Source organism: Pleurodeles waltl, chromosome 7, assembly GCF_031143425.1.
Source record: "Pleurodeles waltl isolate 20211129_DDA chromosome 7, aPleWal1.hap1.20221129, whole genome shotgun sequence".
Lineage (NCBI taxonomy): Eukaryota > Metazoa > Chordata > Amphibia > Caudata > Salamandridae > Pleurodeles > Pleurodeles waltl.
Genome location: NC_090446.1, coordinates 178,308,668 through 178,330,138, shown reverse-complemented (window position 1 = coordinate 178,330,138; position 21,471 = coordinate 178,308,668). Strand labels below are relative to the sequence as shown.

At 44.0% G+C, this 21,471-nt stretch overlaps 1 protein-coding gene across 2 annotated transcripts in view; it reads left to right on the top strand.

Annotated features, from left to right (window-relative positions):
• The window catches only part of TNNC2 (troponin C2, fast skeletal type), a 49,496-nt gene extending 29,883 nt beyond the window's left edge, over positions 1-19,613 (top strand). The window contains exons 1-6 of one of the 2 annotated variants that reach the window (XM_069243500.1): positions 10,379-10,510; positions 11,785-11,839; positions 14,764-14,907; positions 15,920-16,034; positions 17,483-17,619; positions 19,078-19,613. In XM_069243500.1, coding sequence (XP_069099601.1) covers positions 10,502-10,510; positions 11,785-11,839; positions 14,764-14,907; positions 15,920-16,034; positions 17,483-17,619; positions 19,078-19,109 — 492 coding nt within the window. In that variant the 5' untranslated portion in view covers positions 10,379-10,501 and the 3' untranslated portion in view covers positions 19,110-19,613. Of the gene's footprint in view, positions 1-10,378; positions 10,511-11,784; positions 11,840-14,763; positions 14,908-15,919; positions 16,035-17,482; positions 17,620-19,077 lie in introns of those variants that run through there. The other variant, XM_069243501.1, reaches the window with a different exon arrangement.
• The last annotated feature ends 1,858 nt before the right edge of the window (positions 19,614-21,471 follow it).

Below are 21,471 nucleotides of genomic sequence, written 5' to 3'. Positions count from 1 at the left end.
ACCCTATTTACCTGGGATGGGGTTCCCCTTCCTGTGGTGTTCCTCTGGTGTTGGTTAGGGTGTTCCTGGGGCTTGGAGAGGGCACCTGTGGGCTCTTGCCATGGTGTTTGACCATGGAAATGGGTCCACCGGTCCCCTAACGGCTGCTCTGCCATGACCCAGGCTTTAAATAATGGCGCTAAGCAGGCTTAGCGCCATTATTTAGGCCCGCCTCCTTCCTGTGCACCATTTTTTGCATGGGATGATAAATAAGGCACTAGGGCCTTAGAGTCGTTTTTGAATGGGAACGCTCACCCTGCATCTCATTGACGCAAGGTGGGTTCACGCACCCAAAAAATGACTTTAACTCCAATATTTTGACATTTGACTGGTCTAGCATCAAAATATAAATGTGGAATGAAGTTTGCGCTGAATTAGCTTTAAAAAAAATGAGGCTAACTCAGCGCAAACAGAGTATAAATCTGGGCCTTAAAAGGTAATACTATTGAGCTAGCTGGGTGATGCCAGGACCTAGATATGGCCTTACAAAATCTTAAAGACTTGTATAACGTGGAGGAGATATGCAATACAAAATCCTTCCAGCAGAAAGTGTATGAAGAAAGTCAACTGGTTGACAGGCTTCTGATGTGGTTCACTAGGTGCAAAACCTGCAAAAGTAACATTAATGTGACTATTGATCCATCCACTCAAACTCAAACTAGCAATAAGAAAGAGATAGCAGAGATAATCTATTAGCACTTTCAACATCTGTATCAAATAGTTGACCAGATATCTATGGCTGAGCTTACACAATAGTTAAACTCTTCTGAACTGCCTGAATTACCGCAGCTAGAGCTGCAGACTCTCAGTGAGTGAATATCATTATCCGAGGTAGAGACAGCTTTGAGAGGTAGCAAAAATGCAGAAGCAGGTGGGAAAGGTGGTATTCCAAAGTTTAAAAAGAATTTGCTCTGCTGTTTTTACCCTTTCAGTTGAATTGTTTAACCAAATATTGGATGGTTTAGAGGTTCCCAAATCCTTTACATCAGTGGTTCCCAACCTGTGGGCCGGGGACCCCTGGGGTGTCCGCGAAGCCTCCTCAGGGGGGTCCGCGACTGCTTAAAAAAAATCATAATATTAGGTCCCCTGGGTTCCAATAATGACTCAGTGGGGGTCCCTGGGCTCCAGTATTGATAAAACGGGGGTCCACAGAACTCAAAAGGTTGGGAACCACTGCTTTACATGATCATTGATATTAGGTTTTCCCAAAAAAAGATGTCACTTCATATCGCTCTATTAGGCTCATATTTATACTTTTTTTAGCGCTGCATTTGCAAATGCGGCGTTAAAAAAGTATAAATATGGGCCTTAGTTTGTTAAATTCTGACTACAAGCTTTTTACCAAATCATTGCAATACGTCTAATGAAAGTGACACAAACCTGAATTTGGAAAGACCATAATTACAGGCAGGTCTATGGCTACAAATGCAAGTTACTTAATACAGGCAATTGATTACTTTTCAATTATTAATATTAATAATATTAGAGCGGCATCGGTTCTAATCGATGCTGAGAAAGCCTTCGATCTTGTCAAATGGGAAGCTTTATTTGTCATTTTAGCAAAGGTTGTTTTTCCCAATAACTTTTTTACAATGCTTCATAATATTTATCAGCGGATCGAAACCAACGTTTTGATTAACTCAAAAGACATAGGTGTAGTGGCACTTAGGAGAGGCACCCGCCAGGGATGCCCAATGTCTCCTCTTTTGTTTACCCTGGCGAGTATGCTTCAAAAGGCACCTTTGATGTACACTCCTGTTGAAGGAATAATGAAAATCATTTTTTTGTGGATGATATCATCCTGTATTTTCAACGAGATAAAAATAACATACAAAGAGCACTCAACTTGATCCAGGAATTTACTTTAAAACGCTACAGATTGCATAAAAAGGGGTTACCCTTAGGTGAAGCATAAGGAAAATGTAAAAAATGAATTAAACTTGAATATAAATATTAAAAATCCTATGTTGAATATTAATGTAAATTCGTTTTATGTATTTCCTTTAAATGTAGAACAGGATCACTTTCACGCTGATATCCAGAAACATAAAGAATGTATTTCAGAATCTGCCACTGGCACACAAGATCGTGTTTTCACTGCCCCACTCGAGCTTCCTTCATGATTTCTGAAGCGAAAGTTGCTGGTTATTAATACGGCTCAGGAACACAACTTGGTAATATCACTGGCGGCGTATAACACATTTTTACAAGCGGTCACTGGTACCATTTTCTTATTTCTGGCACATCTTGACTTTAGACTGCCCCTGCACTAACACTATAAAAGATAAGATGCTCTATAGAGACTGACGTTTCCCACTCATTATACAGAGCTTTCTATTGTACTTCTGCCGTTTCTAAGCGCTGAGGAAGATACAATGTTGCTGGCAGAATCAGAGCACTTGGTGTTACATGTGTACAGTGATCTCATTACCCACGTATGACTGCAGACACGTTCCAGTTGGCAGAACAGGGGAAAGGGCACGCAGCCGCATTTGCTTGTATTGTTTTAATGCCAGCTGTTGAGCCTTTTTTTTTACTAGATTGTGTGTAGAATGGAGGCTGAGGTTAGTGTCTGAGACTCTCTACTCCTTTCCTTGCAAGCTGCCAGACGAGTCAGGAAGACTTCTTGGATTTGGAAAAATCATCTTGGTGAAATAGCTGTCTCGCCGAGCAGATGGGCCTGGTACACAGTTGAAGTCCGCCTGTGTTGGCTCTGTCTTTCATCCTTCCACAGTCAATACAATGATTGCAATAACTTATCTGACCTCCAAGATACAATTTAGTTTGTGGTATGTGCTCTGTAAATGTCCATTCTTCTTTTTATTCCTCTTATTTTTATTCAACTAGTAACTCCATAGTCATGAAGTTGATATTACATAAAATGCCTTTCAAAAAGGTGATAACTTCCCAAACTTCAAAGAAAGGGATAGAAACAGATAATCCCCATTGATATCTTCCATAATATGGCAAGTGAACATGAGTCTGTGCTAAATCATATGCACACACTTTACCTTCTAAAACTTCAATTGCCTTAAAAACGTATTTTAATAAAAAACACAACAGATGTTGCTCTTGGAGACAGACTAAAGCCCAGATTTACTTATAATTTGTGTAAGAGCATTGTCATCCAAAGTGACATAAACCAGTGCAAAGTGTTTTTTTGTGATTTACTTTCCAGTGCAAAACCTGATTTGCTCTGGAACTAGACCTAAAGTAACACAAAGTAGCGCTTTGCACTTCATTGTGCTACTTTGCATTTAGAAGGTGGCACATGGACATTCCTGTGCAACCATCCATGGCTGTTAATGTAAATCCCTATGTACTAACATCTGTAGGCTGGGATTGGTGCCCAGAAAAACATGCCTCCTTCAGGCATGCGTAAATTTGGGCGACTATTATAATGTCTCCAAACTTTTCGAACTTTAGATGTGTTGTGCATTGTACAACACAAATAGTGGAAGCGTTGTGAAGTATGCCAAAGCGTGGTATTTTGTACTGAAGGGTTACTTTTCCTGTACACAACCTATGCTAGTTATCATGCAGATATGGTGAGTGCATGGTGGAAGGCAGCCTTAAGTACCCCAGTGCTAAGGGAGAGAGCAGCAGCACCATATCTTAGTAGGTATGTCACTGTCCTGATCTTACTGTTTCGTGCAAGGCATAACAGCAAATGTGTTTGTTTCACTGTGTTGGGTGACTTCTTAGTAAATTTTCCCCTGTATTTCCAGCTCAGAAAGTTACATACATAATATAGAGTAGAAGTAGAGTAATTCAGCTCTGCGCATAGGAGACACTAGATACTAACAGCTGTCCCATTTACAAATATGATTTATGCATGTAAAAAAACATAATTTATACATGTTTAGTTTATATTATATTAACAGTGTAAGGCTGACATAAATGCATGTTGTATACAAATCTGTAGTCTATTTTTTCATACACATAGTAGATACTAAGGGCCTGTTTATGAGGCAGGCAGTCCAAGGACTGCCAACCTCACAGTGATGGTTGGACCGCTGCAACCAGGGGCGGCTCCGACATTAGGGCGGAGGAGCGTTGCCTCCCTGCCAGCAGCGGCAGCTGCAAACCTTTACAAGGAATCGATAATAAACAGTGTTTATTATTGTTTCCTTATAAACGGGCAGGAACACAGGAATGACGAGGAGTGAGGGGGAGTGCTCAGCACTCACCCTCAGAGCGCATGTGTGTTTGACCGGCAGTCTCGGGCCAGCCAAACACTCCTGTGAACAGGACTCTCTCCAGCCCAGCAACACAGTTGCTGGGCTGGAGAGAGCCTGCACAGGCTCCCAGTCTGCCTGGGAGTGCCCTGGCTGGGCGCTCCCAGCTAATCCTGACACTCCTTTGAACAGCGTCAGGATTGGCCGCAGGGCAGGCTGGGAGCCTGTGCCTGCAGCAGTGATGGAAGAGAGGAGCGGCGTGACCGAGGAGGTAAGTGGTTTTTTAAATTTTAATTTTTACACCCACCGGACCCCCTCTCTGCTCCCTCTCTCCCACGCCACCCCGCCCCTTTTGCGCACTGCAAGCCGTGACTGGCCGCAACAGTGACGGTTTGACTACCACATTACAACCTTGGCGAGCGGACCTCCCATAGGACCGCCGTCTGTGCTGGGAGCGTGGTTTCCGACGTGTCGATGGTGGCCGGAGATGTAACCAGCCTCGGTGGCACTGAGCCCAGCACTGCCTCGCTGATTACAACCCCACTTTCCTCCAGCCTTTCCATGACGAGGACCCTGCCATGGAAAGGCTGGCGGAAAGCCTGTGCAGGGGCCCCCTGCCCAGCACTGTGGGAATGCGCACTGTCTGCTTTGCAGGACGTGGGCGCATTGTGAGGGGGCTGGAGTGCTACAATATTGGCCTCTAATATCGTAGCACTGTATCTGCTGGACAGGCCAGCAGCAATATTGTGCTACGTTCGAGAGGGACGTCACCGCCATAGATGTGGTGTCCTCTCGTGAGTTTGGTGGAGCTGCGGCGGGATAGCCAAACTTATAATGAGGCCCTAACTAAGTAATTTAAGTTACAACCAATAGCCATTCCCTAGCGGGTAAAAGGTGTGGTCGGGGAAATAAATATTGATTAGCCATGCAGTCTGAATACACTGGTGAATCTCAAACATCTAAGTGCGTTTTCCATACTTTTCACCACATCTAAATTTCAGCAAAATGATTCAGGTTCAAATGTGGCTAAAATTGTGGGAAAGTGTATCAAACTTTTAAAAAGTAGGGCGAATGTAAGGAGGGTAGATATCTGTTGGTGAAATATTTTTGGGAAAAAAGAAAAATCAATCTAAAGAAAAATAAAAATACTGATATTTTCTAAGTGAACACAGCAATGTAGAGTTAATACACATACACACACACAAATATGCTTATTAAAACAAGAGTAGGTTCACTGTGGCATGAATTCTAGTGATCTATGCCTTGTTACGTTGAATGAACTACACTTGTATAACTCAGAAACATTTTATCAAGCAGCCAAAGAGGAGAAACATATGATTACGAATAACCATAATACATATGTTTGTTGAAATTTACCGATCTTTGTAGGAAATTTATCTAATCTATGCATTTGAGGACCCAATTCACAAATCCACACCAATATGCAATTATACCTACGCGTGTTCCAAATGTACAAATGTTTGCGGAGTCACAAAACCTGGGCATGTTGAAGTTTCAAGGCTTAAGGAAATTTCATTCACAATAAAAAGATGACTTACATAACGCATATGACTAGGTTTAAAGAATTTCAGGAATTTCACTGTGGAAAACATGATCAATCTCATTTTGAAATTCTATTCTTGTAAATCCTAAAGGCCTCTCTACTCGGACAAAGAGGTTGTGCTTTTAAAAGTGTGATATCGATCTGAGATCAATGATGTCACCAATTATGTCATTTAACATGTCATGAGTGATGTAATATGTGATGTCCCCACTCCTCTTTTAAAAATCCACAATGGTGTGTGAGAAAAGGGAAGTGAATTAGTGCCATCAAAGTGCCATTAAAGTAGCTCTTTTGTGGCCATTTACTGACCACTGCATTGCATAAAAGGGAGGCCATCCTCGCATTTTTTGCAGGGACATACATGCTTTACTGTCCTTGCAATAATGTGCCACTCATATTGTGACACATTAGCCATTGAAATGTTACACATAAAAGCACTGAATACATGAAAATGCCGCACAAATGTATGATGAAAACGTGGCAGCTACAGCAATTTCTAGCAGGAGACAAAAACATTAGGGCCTATATTTATACTTTTTGACGCAAACCAGCGCCGGCACTGGTTTGTGTCAAAAAATGTATCGCCGGCTAACGCCATTCCTACGCACCAGGCAGGCGCCTTATTTAAGGATTGACGTTAGCTGGCACTGCGGGCTGTTCAGAGTAGAAAAAAAATGACTCTAACCAGGCAGGATTGTGTGTCAAAAAATGGTGCAAGTCAGGTTAGAGTAAAAAATCATGGCTCTAACACGACTTGCGTCATTTTTTGACACACAAACCCCATTGAAATGACTCCTGTCTTAGCAAAGACAGGAGTCATGCCTCCTTGCCCAGTGGCCATGCCCAGGGTAGATCTGTCCCATGGGCATGGCCATTGGGCACAGTGGCTTGTAGGGAGGCCCAAGTTAGGCCCCACTTTAAAAAAAAATACAAAATTATACTTACCTCTACTTACCTGTACTTACCTGGGATGGGTCACCCCATCAATGGGTATCATCCAGGGGTGGGCGAGGGTGGCAGGGGGTGTCTCTGGGGGCAAGGAAGGGCACCTCTGGACTGCTTCCATGGTCAGAGACCATGGAAGTGAGCAGACAGGCCCCTTAACGCCTCCCTCACCCAGGCATTAAAAAACGGCACACATCAGGCTGTGCAACATTTTTTAAGGCCCGTCCTCTCCTGTGCGTCAAAATGACGCAGGAGTATAAATAAGGCGCACAGGCCTTAAAGTAATTTTTTGGACTGGAACGCCTACCTTGCATGTCATTAACGCAAGGTGGTTTCCCGCATCCAGAAATGACAAACACAGAGGAATTTTGGCATTCGCGGGGCCGGGCGTTATAGTAAAAATATGGTGTTAGGTTTGCGCCGAATTTGCATCAAAATTTTTGACACAAATTCGGCGCAAACAGAGTAATAATATGCCCCTAGATGTCCCCCACCTGAAATGGGTCTTTTCGCATGTATGCTATGAATGTCAGGGTCTTGGCACATTATTTGCGCTCTAAAATAAATTTCCAAATTCTAACATCTCCAAAATCACCGGCTGTCCTTCCACAGAACCCTCACGGTCCCTCACCTAAAGTGGAAGAAGCCTTTGTAGGAGCAATGGGCGGTAGAATGGGGGCCTCCAGCGGTCGTTTTGTAGAGATAGCACAAGAAAAAAATCCCACTAATTGGAAGGCAGCCAGTGATCGAAAAAAAATATTCAAAACATTAACGTGTATATATCACCGGAAGTTAGTTCATCAAATCGCTCTTTTTTTTTTTGTTAATCAGTAAATGCTTTTTCTTTTATAACAACCTCCCGACCTAAAGCGGTAAGTATTTGGATATATGTGCTGTAGACAAATTCCATCCTAACACACCTAATTCAAACTGCTGGCTTCGAAGATGTGACGAGAAACAGTGAGGTAGAAAGCGGACCTCACTCTTACTTTAATGCACTGATATACATTTTGAAGTTTTTTTTTTTACCATAGTAGAGTGCTGTGTCAGCCATATTGGTATGAATTTTGACGCGTTGAAGTGATTTGTTGGTCGTTTGAAAATCAAATTTGGACGTTGTTTGGTGGTTTATTGGTCTCTGTAGAATGGATTTTGACCTTTCTGTAATGTAGTGCAATCCAATTCAGGCAGATTCGAAGTGGGGTTTCCCATCAAACATATTTGAGCTTTGTGCCCGTTTTAGGAAGGATTTAGCCATCGTGTTTTACATCGTCTTAGTTATATACTGTACTGTATTTGAATATCCCTCACTGCTCCAGATGGGGCATTGAAGCGTTTTATGGTAGGTAGCACAAAACGTTTTAACCTACAGTCAGTGGTTTACCCAGTGGGTATTAATCTCTGGTGTAAATTTGCTGTTTTTTTTAGTTAGCCTTGTGATCTGAGGAAACCAAACAATTTCCTCTAATTTCTAGAGGCGGATTAAGTTGTTTTATGTCAGTCAACTCTTATTTCATTGTTGGCTCCTATGTTTGCGGAATGTAGGATTTTTCTAGTGGATTGTACAAAGCACATATTTTTTAAATACGTTTGGGGTGATTGTGCGTTTCAGCCCACAGTTACTACAGGTGTTGGTGCTGGAATTTAAAGCCTCACTTTTTTGCAGTTTTCATGTTTTACGAACTGTATCCCTTTCACTCTCTGTACCTTTCACTTCACCCCATCATTTCCCCAGTTTCAAATGTCAAGTACATTTCTAGTAACTTACGGAAACATATAAAATCCTTTAAATTAATTCATTTATCAATTGTGCATTGTTTCCATTGAAAAGAGTCATTCTCATGCACGGCTGGCCATTTTGGAGTGAGTGGCAGTTCCTGTTGACAGATAATTTTCCGTACCATTTGTCCCCAGTCCACAGACGCTATAGCGCCTATATGGTTATCGGGGCAATTTGGTCGTACTTTGTACAGTGTCCTTGAAGGGGAACAGCCTTATTGCCTTGTCTGTTTTCAGAAGGAAATAGTGTCAAGAAATTCATGCTCTTCTCTTCTTGTCACACTGGCAGGGTTTTACCAGGGAATTCTAAACCCTCATTCTATTCCTGTCCTCAAAAGGGAATGTCAGTGTGACTCCTTCAATATGCCCCACTCCTAATAGGGGTGTGTTGTCAGGGTTCATTCCACATTTCATGCTTTTTCTCAGAGGTGGCTGGTGTCAGTTTCGCACCCACTTTCAGTGCCTGTCCCCCGAGGGAAGCAGTAGTGTCCCTGCGCCATTTTGCTCTCAAATAGCTGGTGTAATGCTGTCGAGATGTGCATCCTCATTTTAGACTATATATTTTTAGATAGTGTTATGTAGTCAGTGATTGGATTCTACATACATTGAGAACAATTATTTATGAAACCAACGGTGCTGAATCACAGAATCATTTATGAGTACGGGCAATAGTATTATAAAAGTACCTTTTATGTATCCTTTTGAGTTGGGCCAGAATTGTCCAACTCCTTATTAGTAAGAGGGAGAAAAGTGCACAGTCCTTTCAGTGTGTATTAATTGGATATGAACATCGTCTGGGTATTCCCATTGTGTATGTTTTGAGGCCAATTTACAGAATACTTAAAAAAGGAGTAAAGGAATCTTTTTAGGTACTTTTACCTGCTTTTACATGGTGAATGTGCACAAAAGTGTCTGAATTTTGCCAGTGTGCTTAAGGCGAGCACAGAATATCAATGGCATAGCATGAGGACAAAATATCTTAACAGAAATATCGACAGGTAAGTATAGATTTTCGACACCTAACTCTACCATGGTGATACATGTAGCTTCAAGGTATGTAGATGGGAAGTTATCAATACTAAACATATAATTCCCTATTTTCACTTACCCTTCGATATTTTGTCCCCTGATATTCTGTCCTCAGTACTGTACCACAGTATTCTAGTGGTGGGTATCCAGTAGTGCAACCTGTGTGGAGAAATCCCTACACTACTGTACTTATTGTTTAATGTGCTTATTTATTTTTAAAGACTGGTGCTTAATATATACCATCATGGATATCCTGACATGACATTGTCTTGTTATTCTTATGGGAACAGACTGTCCATATCTTCAGCTTTACCCCGGATGTGACGTTTACAGTAGCCATTGCAGCGACCTGAGGGCTGCAGGGCTTCCGTGATCAGCCAGCACAAGCCTGCTCGAATTTCTTCAGCTCTGAGTATTTCTTTAACCGTGATGTAATACAGGAAATGTTCTGGGAAGGGATTAAAGGGCTGTATACAGCCCAATGTGTTCTATCATTTCCCTTCCACTATACGCTATCAGTTTTCTACTGTAAGCTTAGTTGGTGACATTTGGTGCATGGTCTTGTAGGAATTCTGTAGGTGAAGACCTTACAAAGTGATCTCGGGCCCTACTGTAGAATGCAGCTCACCTTGGGGGCCAGAAAGGAAAAGGGGCGCGAGACAACTCACAGGCTGTAACGTGAGAGACCCCCCCCCGAGAGGATGCACAGTCTGCAGTTGGGTAAATTTAGACTGTGTGTCATTTGACTACACAGTCCCTGCTCCCAGCACTGCTATAGTCAGAGTAGGGGGTCTTGCTGGTCAAGGAGTAACACAATCCCAGGCCTCTGCGTCTCCCTATAAGGAGCCCTGGTGTCCTTGCTAAGAATACCGGCAGATATCTTGCGGCACAGGAGCGGGCAGCCAGTGCCTGGTGTTAGACGTCGTGTGACTGTCCAAGGCGCTGCAAGCCTTAGGAAACCGCCATCATGAGTCAGGTTAGTGCCGTGCCCCGGATCCGGCATGAACTTCATCTCGTGGATGGGGCTCCTTCAGCCGAGCTGCATTTGCTTCCTTTCTTGATGTCTGACAAATACCATCACGGACTTGCACGCACACACAGAGCGCTTCCTTGGGGTCATGGTTGCCCGCTCTGCATCTATTTTTTGGATTCACTATGAAGAGTTTTTCATTTTTTTTTACCACCAGCCGGAGTTGACTCAGACGAGTTCCTGCTGCCTGCTTACCTTTTGATTTTGATTTTTTTATATCTGTATTTTGTGCTTGGATTTCTAATGGCAGGAAGCAGGGGGAGCCTGTCACATACAGGATTACTAGGGTGCTTCCATGTCCTGCTTTAGGCTGTGGGACCCCTGGCCTTCGTATAACAATGAACTCAGGGTACTGGCATGTTGTATCTGTAGGCTGGAGGTAGCAGGGGCAAAAAAATTCTCAGAACCTGTCTCAGTTTAAAAGTCCTTTAATGGTGCCTCGTGAAAATATTGGTGACCGAAATATTGAAAATAAAACCTTAAACTTAACTGTGTGCTTGTGTGTGTGTGTGCGCGCGTGTGTGTGTGCGCGTGTGTTTTTTTTTTACCGTTTTTTATCCCCTCCAAACTAAGGGATTTGGGCAGAACACTTTTTTTGACCTGCAGAAATGCCTTCTTGGTGTTGAAATGTGTGTTGCGGGAGAGAACCAGTGGAGATTAGCAAACCGAAAATGCAAAAACTGCTGGGATGGTGGTAAAAGCAGAGGATGCAAGCTCTCAGTAGGTAAGCCTGAGGAGGGCTGGGAGTAGGTTAAAACGGGCAGGGATTACAGCGTAATATGTACTATGCAATGTATTGTAACCATTCGTCCCAGCCTCTCTTCCCTTCTACCCCTACAAGAAACAGCATTACGAAATAAAATCAATTGATGAATATCCCTGAAAAAACATCACTCTGACAAAGCAGTTGGCACTGGTATTGGTGTTTTTTCCCAGCAACAATTAAATATTTAAAAGGCCTCCTTTAACTACCTGGGGTGTTTTTCTTTTTCAAAAGTTAGCGGAGAGAACGCAGTATATCGTGTCGTTCCTGATGTCCCATCAGTGCCCTTCCCCACAAGTGAATCACCTGGGCAGAGAGGGGCGAGGGCAGGATTGCCTCATGGGGTCCCCCTTGAGTTTCTGGGAACTCTGATGTTTGTGCGTTGTGGCGAGACTACACTTCCTTCCCTCACCTTTGTTAACCTGGTGTTGTTTTTGTCTCTTTTCTCTGTCTACAGCCAACAGACCAGCAGCAGGATGCTCGCTCCTTCCTCAGCGAGGAGATGATCGCGGGTGAGTCAAACGTCCCGTTTACAAACGTACACTCGGAGCAGCAGAGATGGTGTGAACAGGGGTGTGACGGGGGGTTGTTGCTGATGAGGAGCGAGTCTGTCATTTCTGGGCAAGCCTTTCCCTCCTACTCCCTAACTGACTGTCCCTCAAAGATTTAACCCGGCCCCCGCCTCCAGTACTTAACCTGTCAATGTTTTTTGACAATGAAATGCAGTTCTAACCAGTTCCATTGTAATGCATTGCGTTGGATAAATATTACGAATGGGTGGGACCAAGATATATTTTAGACTGAGAGTTTAAGGTAAAACGAGGAACGTACCCTCCAAACATAATTCCCGTAAGAATGACACACACGTGCCCCCACAACTTTCCCTAATGGTCTCGTTCAGAGTCAAGTGAATGAATAGATGCCGGGGACTCTGTAGGGGTGTTCATTGAGCAGGTGCATTGTCAGTGTGTGTGGGTGTGTGTGTGTGTGTGTAGGGGGGGGGGGGGTATGCTCCTGGGCTATACCGGCACAGAAATTGTCCTCTGTGACCCCTGTGACCTTCAGTTCACCACCATAGAGAGGTAGAATGTCTCGCTTTCATAGCGAAAAGAGGTGCACCTGTTTACATTGCTCGTTTTAGGCCTGATGCAATTCACTCTCACCCCGCCCACTATAGAGAGATGGGAGTGGCAACTGAGGAACCAAAATGTTACCCCTTGGAACACACAGATGTAGGCCTCGCCCTCCCCTGTGCGATATGAACATGTTCTGCCCTCACCATATCCTAATCCAACTACCAAGGCCACTATTTTTCGTCATCAGAGGAAAGCGCCACATAACCCTTGTTTTAGAGTCTATGTGCTATCCCACCTGAATGCCCACGAGCTCCATTGGAGCCATCGGAGAACATGGAGGGCCGTCCCATTTCGGTCTACATTGTTCTCTACTGACCACCATGTGGTGGCTTTGGTTCTCAGTTTTCTCTCCCCGTTCGTTGCACAATGGAGAATTTTCTCTTTTCTACTCTGACCCCTGAAAACAGTTACCTGGTCCTACACATTTTAATAGAAGTATCACAGTTTACCAGCAATTCATGGTAAATTATAGGGAAGCCAGGTAATTCTAGGTCATGAGGACACCATGTTTTAGGACCTGTATTTTCAGCCCACCTGTGCATTTTCATTATTGTGGACTTAATCTACGACAGTTGAACCACTTGAACAAAAGCTCAAGTGTACAAATGCTTGTAAGGGAAAAGGGCTTGAAACACGTCCCCCCTTTAATTTGGAATCCTATCAACCCACAAATTGATGGGAGGTAGCCAAAACTATGAAGTATTCCAATTTGAGATTTCAAAGGATGTGAGATAGATCATGTAACCCAATGACACGGTTTGTCACCTCCCCACCTTCAAAGACAGGTATGTGTTTCACATACCTTTGGCACCAGGACAGGAGGGCCGTATTTCAGTACCTCCTCCTCCGAATACATTTATGTCTTCTCTCCATAAGAAGGTCATTGCCAGAAAAATAGACATGTCCTTAAATAGGCTGATCCTCCAAGGATACAGGAATAGAAAGAGTACTGGAATGTAAGGGTACTGCCAATCTTTCCTAAGCGGTAGCACAAATGTGGCCGCCATCTTGGCAAGTTAGACTTCTGTATCACATGCTTAGGCATCTCTAAAAGTGAAGTCCATGTGAAGGAACTATTTGTATCATAGGTTACACAAAATGGTTTCTGAATAATTTAATCTGGTTAATATTCATCAATAATTCGAATAATAAAAAGGAAGACGCTTGTTTTCACTGATTAGTACAGATCAGATTTGGTATACTTTCTTCTGTTATTCCAACAGTGAAAAGGTGTCAAGAATAAATAAATTGACAACCATAATTCCCAAGATTACAGTTTTGTGGTGCACGATTAGGAGAGCACTCAAATGTTAAATAACACATATTTAATGTCTGTAGCCTGTGACCAATAGCTAAAAACACTAAACAAAAAACATTTAAGTATGAACATCTATGCAAGTTTTTGGTTTATTAAAAATAGCTGTGCAACAGGACATTTGATATGGCCCCATAGAGTTACATGTATCTGAATCACCTCCTTCTGATCAGTGGTTACCAGTCTGCTAGCACCGGGGCACTCTTCGAGTAGCTGTGCACCTTACAAAAATGTAATAATAATAATAATACATGATATAATAATAATAACATGTATGGACTGCACACGAAAAACAGGTTGGGGAAAGCTAGCTTGCTAAGCGCAGTTAACTGCCCTTTAGGAGAGAAGATCGCCCAATCCTTTGTCCATTAGAAGGTCCTACTGTGGTTATGATCTGGAGATATGGCTTGGGATTTGGAATGGTGTTTGGGATGTGAAAACTCCTTTCTGGCACACATAATGCTGGACATACGTGGCAAGTCTCTACACTTGCCCTTGTTTCATGGGTCTTACTTCTTTCTAGCTGACAAGTGAGTGGTTGCTTATGTGTGGGGAACTGAGGGTCTTATTGGCTGCAATGTTTAAAGAATTATTATATGTGATGGATATTGCCCTTTCTTACCAGATTCCAATTTAACTGAAGGGGTCTGTGCTGTGATTGTTGCTCAGTTAATGAGACATAGCTCACCAGAAAGGCGTTACTGACTGTCCCAGCCCTCTTGGCCTTTCTGAAAGTCTCCGGGTTTTATGGTAGGCCAGATTGCCTATGTCCGGCCACCATCACATTATTGCTTTTCCTACTTTAAATCCCCTGCTCCCAAAGCGCATTTTGTAACAGGCCACCAAGGCGCTACACACCGAGCTCAGAGCGAGAGAAGGCGCGTTGACAGTTTTAACCAGGGTGTGGTGTCCGGTGTTACTCTGCTCTCAAGGCTGCTGCGCCGCGTCACCGCGCACTAATTCATGTCGTGAATGTCTCTTGCAGAGTTCAAAGCCGCCTTCGACATGTTCGACACAGATGGCGGCGGTGACATCAGCACCAAGGAGTTGGGGACAGTCATGAGGATGCTGGGCCAGACCCCCACCAAGGAAGAGCTGGACGCCATCATTGAGGAAGTAGACGAGGATGGTGAGTGCCCGTTCTTTCCCTCACTGGCACACTATAGCGCTGCTTTACCAGTTATAATGGCCGAGTCTGGCACTGGGAGTATGTGATTTACAGTGCACACCTAGGTGTCCTATGCACGGGGCTTCGTGGCTCTATAAAGGCGGTAACGCTACATTGTTCTCGTGTGCGTGCGTGTGTGTGTGTGTGAGAGAGAGGGAGGGTAGACAGATATGGGGGTCTGGATGCCTCACATATGGCGGGCGGTTGGGAGAATACATGTGTATTGTATCATCCCAGTGGATCTAGAAGTCCACATGCGTGGGTGCCCATGTTGGAATCCCACGCTGGTAAAATGTGATTGTTTGTAGTTATGTCGACGCTTCTTAAGTCAGGTGTGTTCGTGGCTGAATAAGCCCTCGGGCATGTACCTGCTCATGGCTGGCTTTACGCCAGGGTGAGTAAGTGGGGGCACATCATATATGATATTCTGACTGAATGCAGGAGTGGTGAATGTTTGTGTGCTCGTGTGTGTGTGTTTAGCACTCGTAGGGCGTAGTTCCGGATGGATCTGGTGTAGTTGTTCTCTGTACGCTGACTAGTTGTGATTGAATACAGATATAGTGCATGGCTTCCCTGTGGATATGGGAAACTCACAGGTGCGTATCTGCTCATGGCGGTGTGTTGCAGTCCTAGGTTTTGAATCAGGGTGGGTATTTGTGGGTCCTTTCTTGAACATGGTGTGCTGCTCGTGGCGAACTGTTGTATATCGTGCCACAGTGTATGTGTGAAGTCCTTAGTTCCTTCCGTATGTCCATGTCTTGCTGTGTACTTGGTTTCAGGTGGATATGTGTGGTCTGTGACGTCACTGCTGGCGGGGAATGTTGTCGAGTGATTTGCAAGTAAATGTGTTCTCGGGTTTGCATCTGCCAGCCTGACGGAATTCGGGTTGTATGTTTTCATGTGGGCCAGGTGTTTTTAGTTATTAGCTGCACATGGCCCAAAATGTGGATTCTACCTGCCTTTCTCCCTCCAGGTAGCGGTACCATCGACTTCGAAGAGTTCTTGGTCATGATGGTGCGCCAGATGAAAGAGGATGCGCAGGGCAAAAGCGAGGAAGAGTTGGCAGAATGCTTCCGCATCTTCGACAAGTAAGTGCTTCCCCTTCTTATCCCGAGCTTCCGGGTCACAGAGGCCAACCTCTCGTGCCCTCACTGCTGTCCTCTGCTGGTGGCTATGCCGGACCCCCAAACCCCTTGGAATGCAGTAATCGTTTGCACCCTCCTTCACGGAGAGCCCCACTTTCCGTGGCCGATCCTAATTTCAAACAGTACATTCTTGTTGATTCTAATTAGTGATTCACATCACTAACATGTGTGTTGTGTGCGTTCGAGTGCTGTGTTCGGTAGTGCCAGAGGGTGTACGGTTTGAGTGATGTGGTGTTGGTGCATATCTCTGGTGGTATGTCTTTAGGATGCATGGACTTCTTTGTATGCATGAAGGTCTTTTCTTTGTGAATGTGTATGGGTGAAGTGTGCCTTTGTCGTGCTTATATGGCGAGCATGTATTGTGTACGTCTACACTATGGTGTATGATGTGTTTTCATTTGGTTTATGTCTGCTATGTGCTGTGCCCGCCAGGCGGGGGGAGTGTGTATGGTGTCTGTTCATGTTGTCTGAGGCATTTGATTTGTGTGAGTTTGGTATGTCTGTGTGTGGTGCTTGCATCATGTCGTGTCTACATGACGTCAGGTATTTTGTTAGCGTACATTTTCTGTTGAGTGTCGTATGTAGCATTTCATTAAAATTTGTATGTGGTATATGTTGTGCCTGCAGAATGTGTGTGCACGGTGATTGTGCGCTTGTGTCCATTGTGTATGGTTTGACCGTTTGAGTGATGTGTTTGTTTGCCTGGTGTGTTGTTGCATTACTCATCGTACACAACATAATATTCCTTGAGGGACATTAATTAGCCTGTCCTCAGACCCTTGGGTACTGAAGGGGAGCGGCGGCCCTTTCTACCAAGGGGGGCTGTGACAGGGAGAAGCAATCAAGGCGAATCCAAGGAGGCTCACAGCCAGGAAGGTGCCACAGCACAGTTTAACCCTTGACCTGCAAGGATACCTGTTCTCATCAGGGAGGTTAGACTTAATAACATATAGCACCTGTGGACATTTCGAGGGAAATTAAGAAGTTCATTTTGTGAATGTCTGCTTCTAGTGGACACTTTCCCTCTTTTCAAGTCACGTGGTCTCCACGAAGTTCTTGCCCAAGGACAAAAAAGTGAAAATGTGTTACAGAAGGGCGCCTACAATGACAATAATTATCATTTTGGTGAGAGCTCAGGAAAGGGCTCCATATTTCCGTGACATCACAGATTGCCGTTTTACCTATCCTTCTACCTATGTAGTTCCTTTTCGTCCCTCCACTTATCGGTTCTTCCCACTCCCGCCCTCCTTTGCACCTCCCTTTCCACTTTCCTTCTTTCATTTCACAACCCTTTCAGTCTCCTTTTGTTTTCTTTCTCTCTCTCGCCCTTCCTTTTTCCTTTTCTTTCCCCCACTTCTCGTTCTAAATGTGCCTCCTTGCCCCCGTCCTAGGAACGCTGATGGCTACATTGATGGAGAGGAACTGGGTGAGATCCTGCGCTCATCTGGGGAGGACATCACGGAAGAGGAGATTGAGGAGCTGATGAAGGATGGAGACAAAAACAATGACGGCAAAATCGACTTTGATGGTAAGAGAAAGGATGCCTGTGACTGTGCCTCGAATGGGCTTGCTCAAGAGAGGTCGGTGGTTGTTGTTCTTTCCCTCAAAGACCGGTGGTGGTTGGGTGACTCACAGGTAATTGATGGCTGTTTCTGTTCTTATTCTTAGGCCAACAGATGAGTGGCCGACCTTTCTCTAGTTAGAGTGCGAAACAGGAATATTATTGTTTGACATAAGTGTCCTGCTCTAAATATCATTTACAAAAAATTGCCCACTGGAGTTAATAATAAAAAATCTATGCTCTATAGCACAGTTTTGTACACATTATTTAGGACACCATATTTATGTCAGGCGATATTTTTGTCTATGATATTCTGACATACAACCCTAGTCAGGTGTCGTTTCAGACTGTGGACATAATCAGATAATGGGTGTGTTACTCACAGCAGTAGGGAGGAGTTTGTTCTTTCCTTAGGGTTCACTATTACCTTTTCTTGTAGCTTGTTTAAGAGATGGGTATCTGGTTGTCCTTGCTCCCAGAATAGTGATGAATTCTTTACCCGAGATACACAGTGTGGGCAGGAGTCAACCACCAGTTCGATCACCGTATTCTTAATGTACATGATTCGTAGGTGCATTTTTGTTCAAGGCCACTGATCTAGGTACTGTGTAGTGTGCTCGTATCTTGTTCCCAAGTTAATGGTTATTGTTCTTGTCCACAGTTAGGTCATGGGTCGGTGCTCTCACCTTGTTGATTTGTTCTTGATGCATAGTCAGGCAAGGGCTGTTCTGATTGACTTATTCATGTGATGTGCCAATGTCCTTGTATTACAGTCATAGAAGGGGTTGGCATATCCCTGCCCCATGGTCTGGGCTGTAAGTGGTAGTTTCCCTGAATGTATATGGGCATTTTTTATCACATTTTGAGCAACCGGCATGTGTGTGTTTTATTCCTGCAGTTGATTCACGCATTGTATTCTCTTACATCTAATGTGGCGTATGGTGACTCTTCTGACCCCACAATTAAACAATACACGATTGCTTTTGTTGTATGGATTGGAAATGTTTGTGTGACTTCCCCCCAGTAGGGTGATGGCACAGTCTTTTCAGCATGGTCACTTTATCATCGATTCAGCTCTTCCAACTTTAGGCTGTCATTTTAATTGGTGTCCCATACCCCCTGTTCTCTATACTGAATTCATATAAAGTTTCATAGTGAAAAGGTAAGAAAAGGAAGGGAAACAACAAAATATCTTCTTTAGAAATGGAGACAGCTCAACCTGATAAAAGTGTGTAGCATTGGCCTCCTTGTGCTTTGGTGACTGCATAAACCTAATGATTAAAATAAAATAAACTTACTGGCTAAACTAGGCTGGCCCGGGAGGAGCAGAAGCTGGTTGATTGAACGTGCACCTTCACACAAGTGTGATCACTCTTAAATCCCTGATTGTAGTGGTGACTGCTCTCTCCTTTCTTGCTCCTGCAGAGTTCCTGAAGATGATGGAGGGTGTGCAATAAGTGACCAGACATTCCCGCGCCAGGCCCTGCTGCTGCCGTCGCCTCCCTGTACATTTTGAGACGTGCTGCATCTTTCACAAACCATGCCAAGTGCCTACTTGCCTCCTCTTGCTCCTTGAAACAGTCCGTGAATGGGCTTCTCCGGTGTAGACATGGCTTGTCCTCGAGCGCCCTCCATTCTGGTTACCTCCTGACGGCCACCTGCTGCTCCCTGAAGACAATTCCCTGCCTATAGGCACATCCCATTCTTGAGCGCATCCCATCTCCATCGCATGGCCTGTTGCATGAAGACACTAAGAGAAGATCCGGCCTGTCCTCGAGGACACCCTGGCTGCAGCCCATCTACTGCTGGTTGACGCTGCTGGAATTTGCTCATCGCGAAGTTGCCTTTTAGCAGTCATTTCACTGTCTGTTTCAATCTCCTGCCCAACTCTTGATCAAGACCCGTTCTGTAACATTATTTATAATATTCAGATCTCATTAAACGGTGAACATTTTAAAGAAGTTGCTTGTTCCCTTGTATTTTCTTTGCAAAGGGAAGGAACTGTGGTTGCATGGGCTGCAGTAGCTGTGGCCCAGTGCGGTGAAGAAGTTTTCACATTGACTCGGGTACCCCTGATCTAAGGTACGCGCATATGATCACTGTGTGGGATTCTCCTCAGTCATCAGAGGGAGGTAACAATACTTCTTGAGATAGGTATTGGAAATTGACGGGGTGCTGCATCCATAAGAAGGACCACCTCAGGCCCTCCCTACACAAGAGGACATCCCAAGAGCTGCCAGCGCCCATGTACCTGGGCTCACCAACGCACAGTGCTCTGTCGCTTCATAGCCAGGTTTACACTTTACTAGTAACTCGCATCAGACATTATGATACCAGAATATCATAACCAGAATATCGTCTGACAGAAATATTGTTTCCTAAAAATCGCTTACTGAAATATAACCCCATTGGAGTTCAGAATAGAAAATCCACACCGAATGGAACAATATTTTTGTAAATGATGTATGAGGCGTGATATTTCTGTTTGACAATATTTTTGCTAACACTATTCTGGCATACAACCTATTTAATATCAGCTGCTCAACTAAAACTGTGCTCAGTTGCACCACAGAGGTACGCTGTCCACATGCACACAGCCATGCCCACTCCTTCTCATCACGGGTGCATATCTAGCACATCCCCCTTCTCATAACTCATAGCGGGTGCCAGCGTGAAGGGGTACGAAGGAGGGCGCTTTTACTAGCAGCAGCACCCTGACACCCCTATAACGATGCCCTAGATGAATGAACGCCCCTTGATGTAAAGTAAGATGCTGGTGCAACGTAACATGGTGAATCAGCTGGGTCGAGGGAAGTGTAGATCGCGTCTACAAATCATATGGGAAAGTAAATATGTCCAAGTAGTCACACAGATAATTAAATGCGTTGATTTATGCGTGTGAGATGAAGTCATGACATGAAACCAACAAGAATATTTCTGGCCAACACAAGAGTGGCTAAGAGATCACAGAGGATACGAATGGAAGAGATGTTTAGGTGGGCACAGGGTGTGATGGCACAGAATAACAGCTGTAGAGTGCATTGGCTGGACACAGGAATGCCCGGTTCACATACATTATTATTGGGAGAGCACCAAAGGATAGAGCCACAAACAATTATTTCTGCTCGATTTCTTCTAAAATTTTCACCAGCCCTGTGTTTAGTGCCAGAGGGCACTCGTTAAATATATTGAAAAACTAGATTTTCAAGATATGGGATGAGTTGTTACTAAAAAAGCGCTAGAAGTGCCCGCAGGCATCTTGGCAGTGAACCGACTAACAACATCAGAAAGCATATAAAGATAATCAATACAACTGCTGAATATTAGGAACCCTCTTTAAATAGAATAGTCCTTTATTTTGCGCAGGCCAAGAAGGAGTGGATTCTAAATAGAGGAATAACAAAAGAGAGTAAACTTTGTAACAAATCTTCCTGCTGATTCTGAACACATTGGAGCTAGTAAATAGCTGTTCCAGGAAGGCTAATGATGCAAGCACTGGCATAGCTCCATCTAGAAATAATGGTAGCATTAACACAAGATTTAAATGGCACAAAATAAAGATAATTTTCTCCAAGATCGTGATTTGTAGGTAACAGGATGATACAACTACAGCAGCAGGATGCAACAGGTGTAAATGCCATCACTGTAATCTTGTCTAATGTAGTTTAATACCGCTACCAAGGCAATCTCTGTGCCTTAAACCAGGTTTTAATCTCATCTGCCTAGTATCTAGTATCTAGTAACTAGTTCTCTTTGAGGTGTTTAGAATGCTTGTGAGCAAGAACTTATCCCCAATTCTAGTGACTGCTGGGAAAAAGA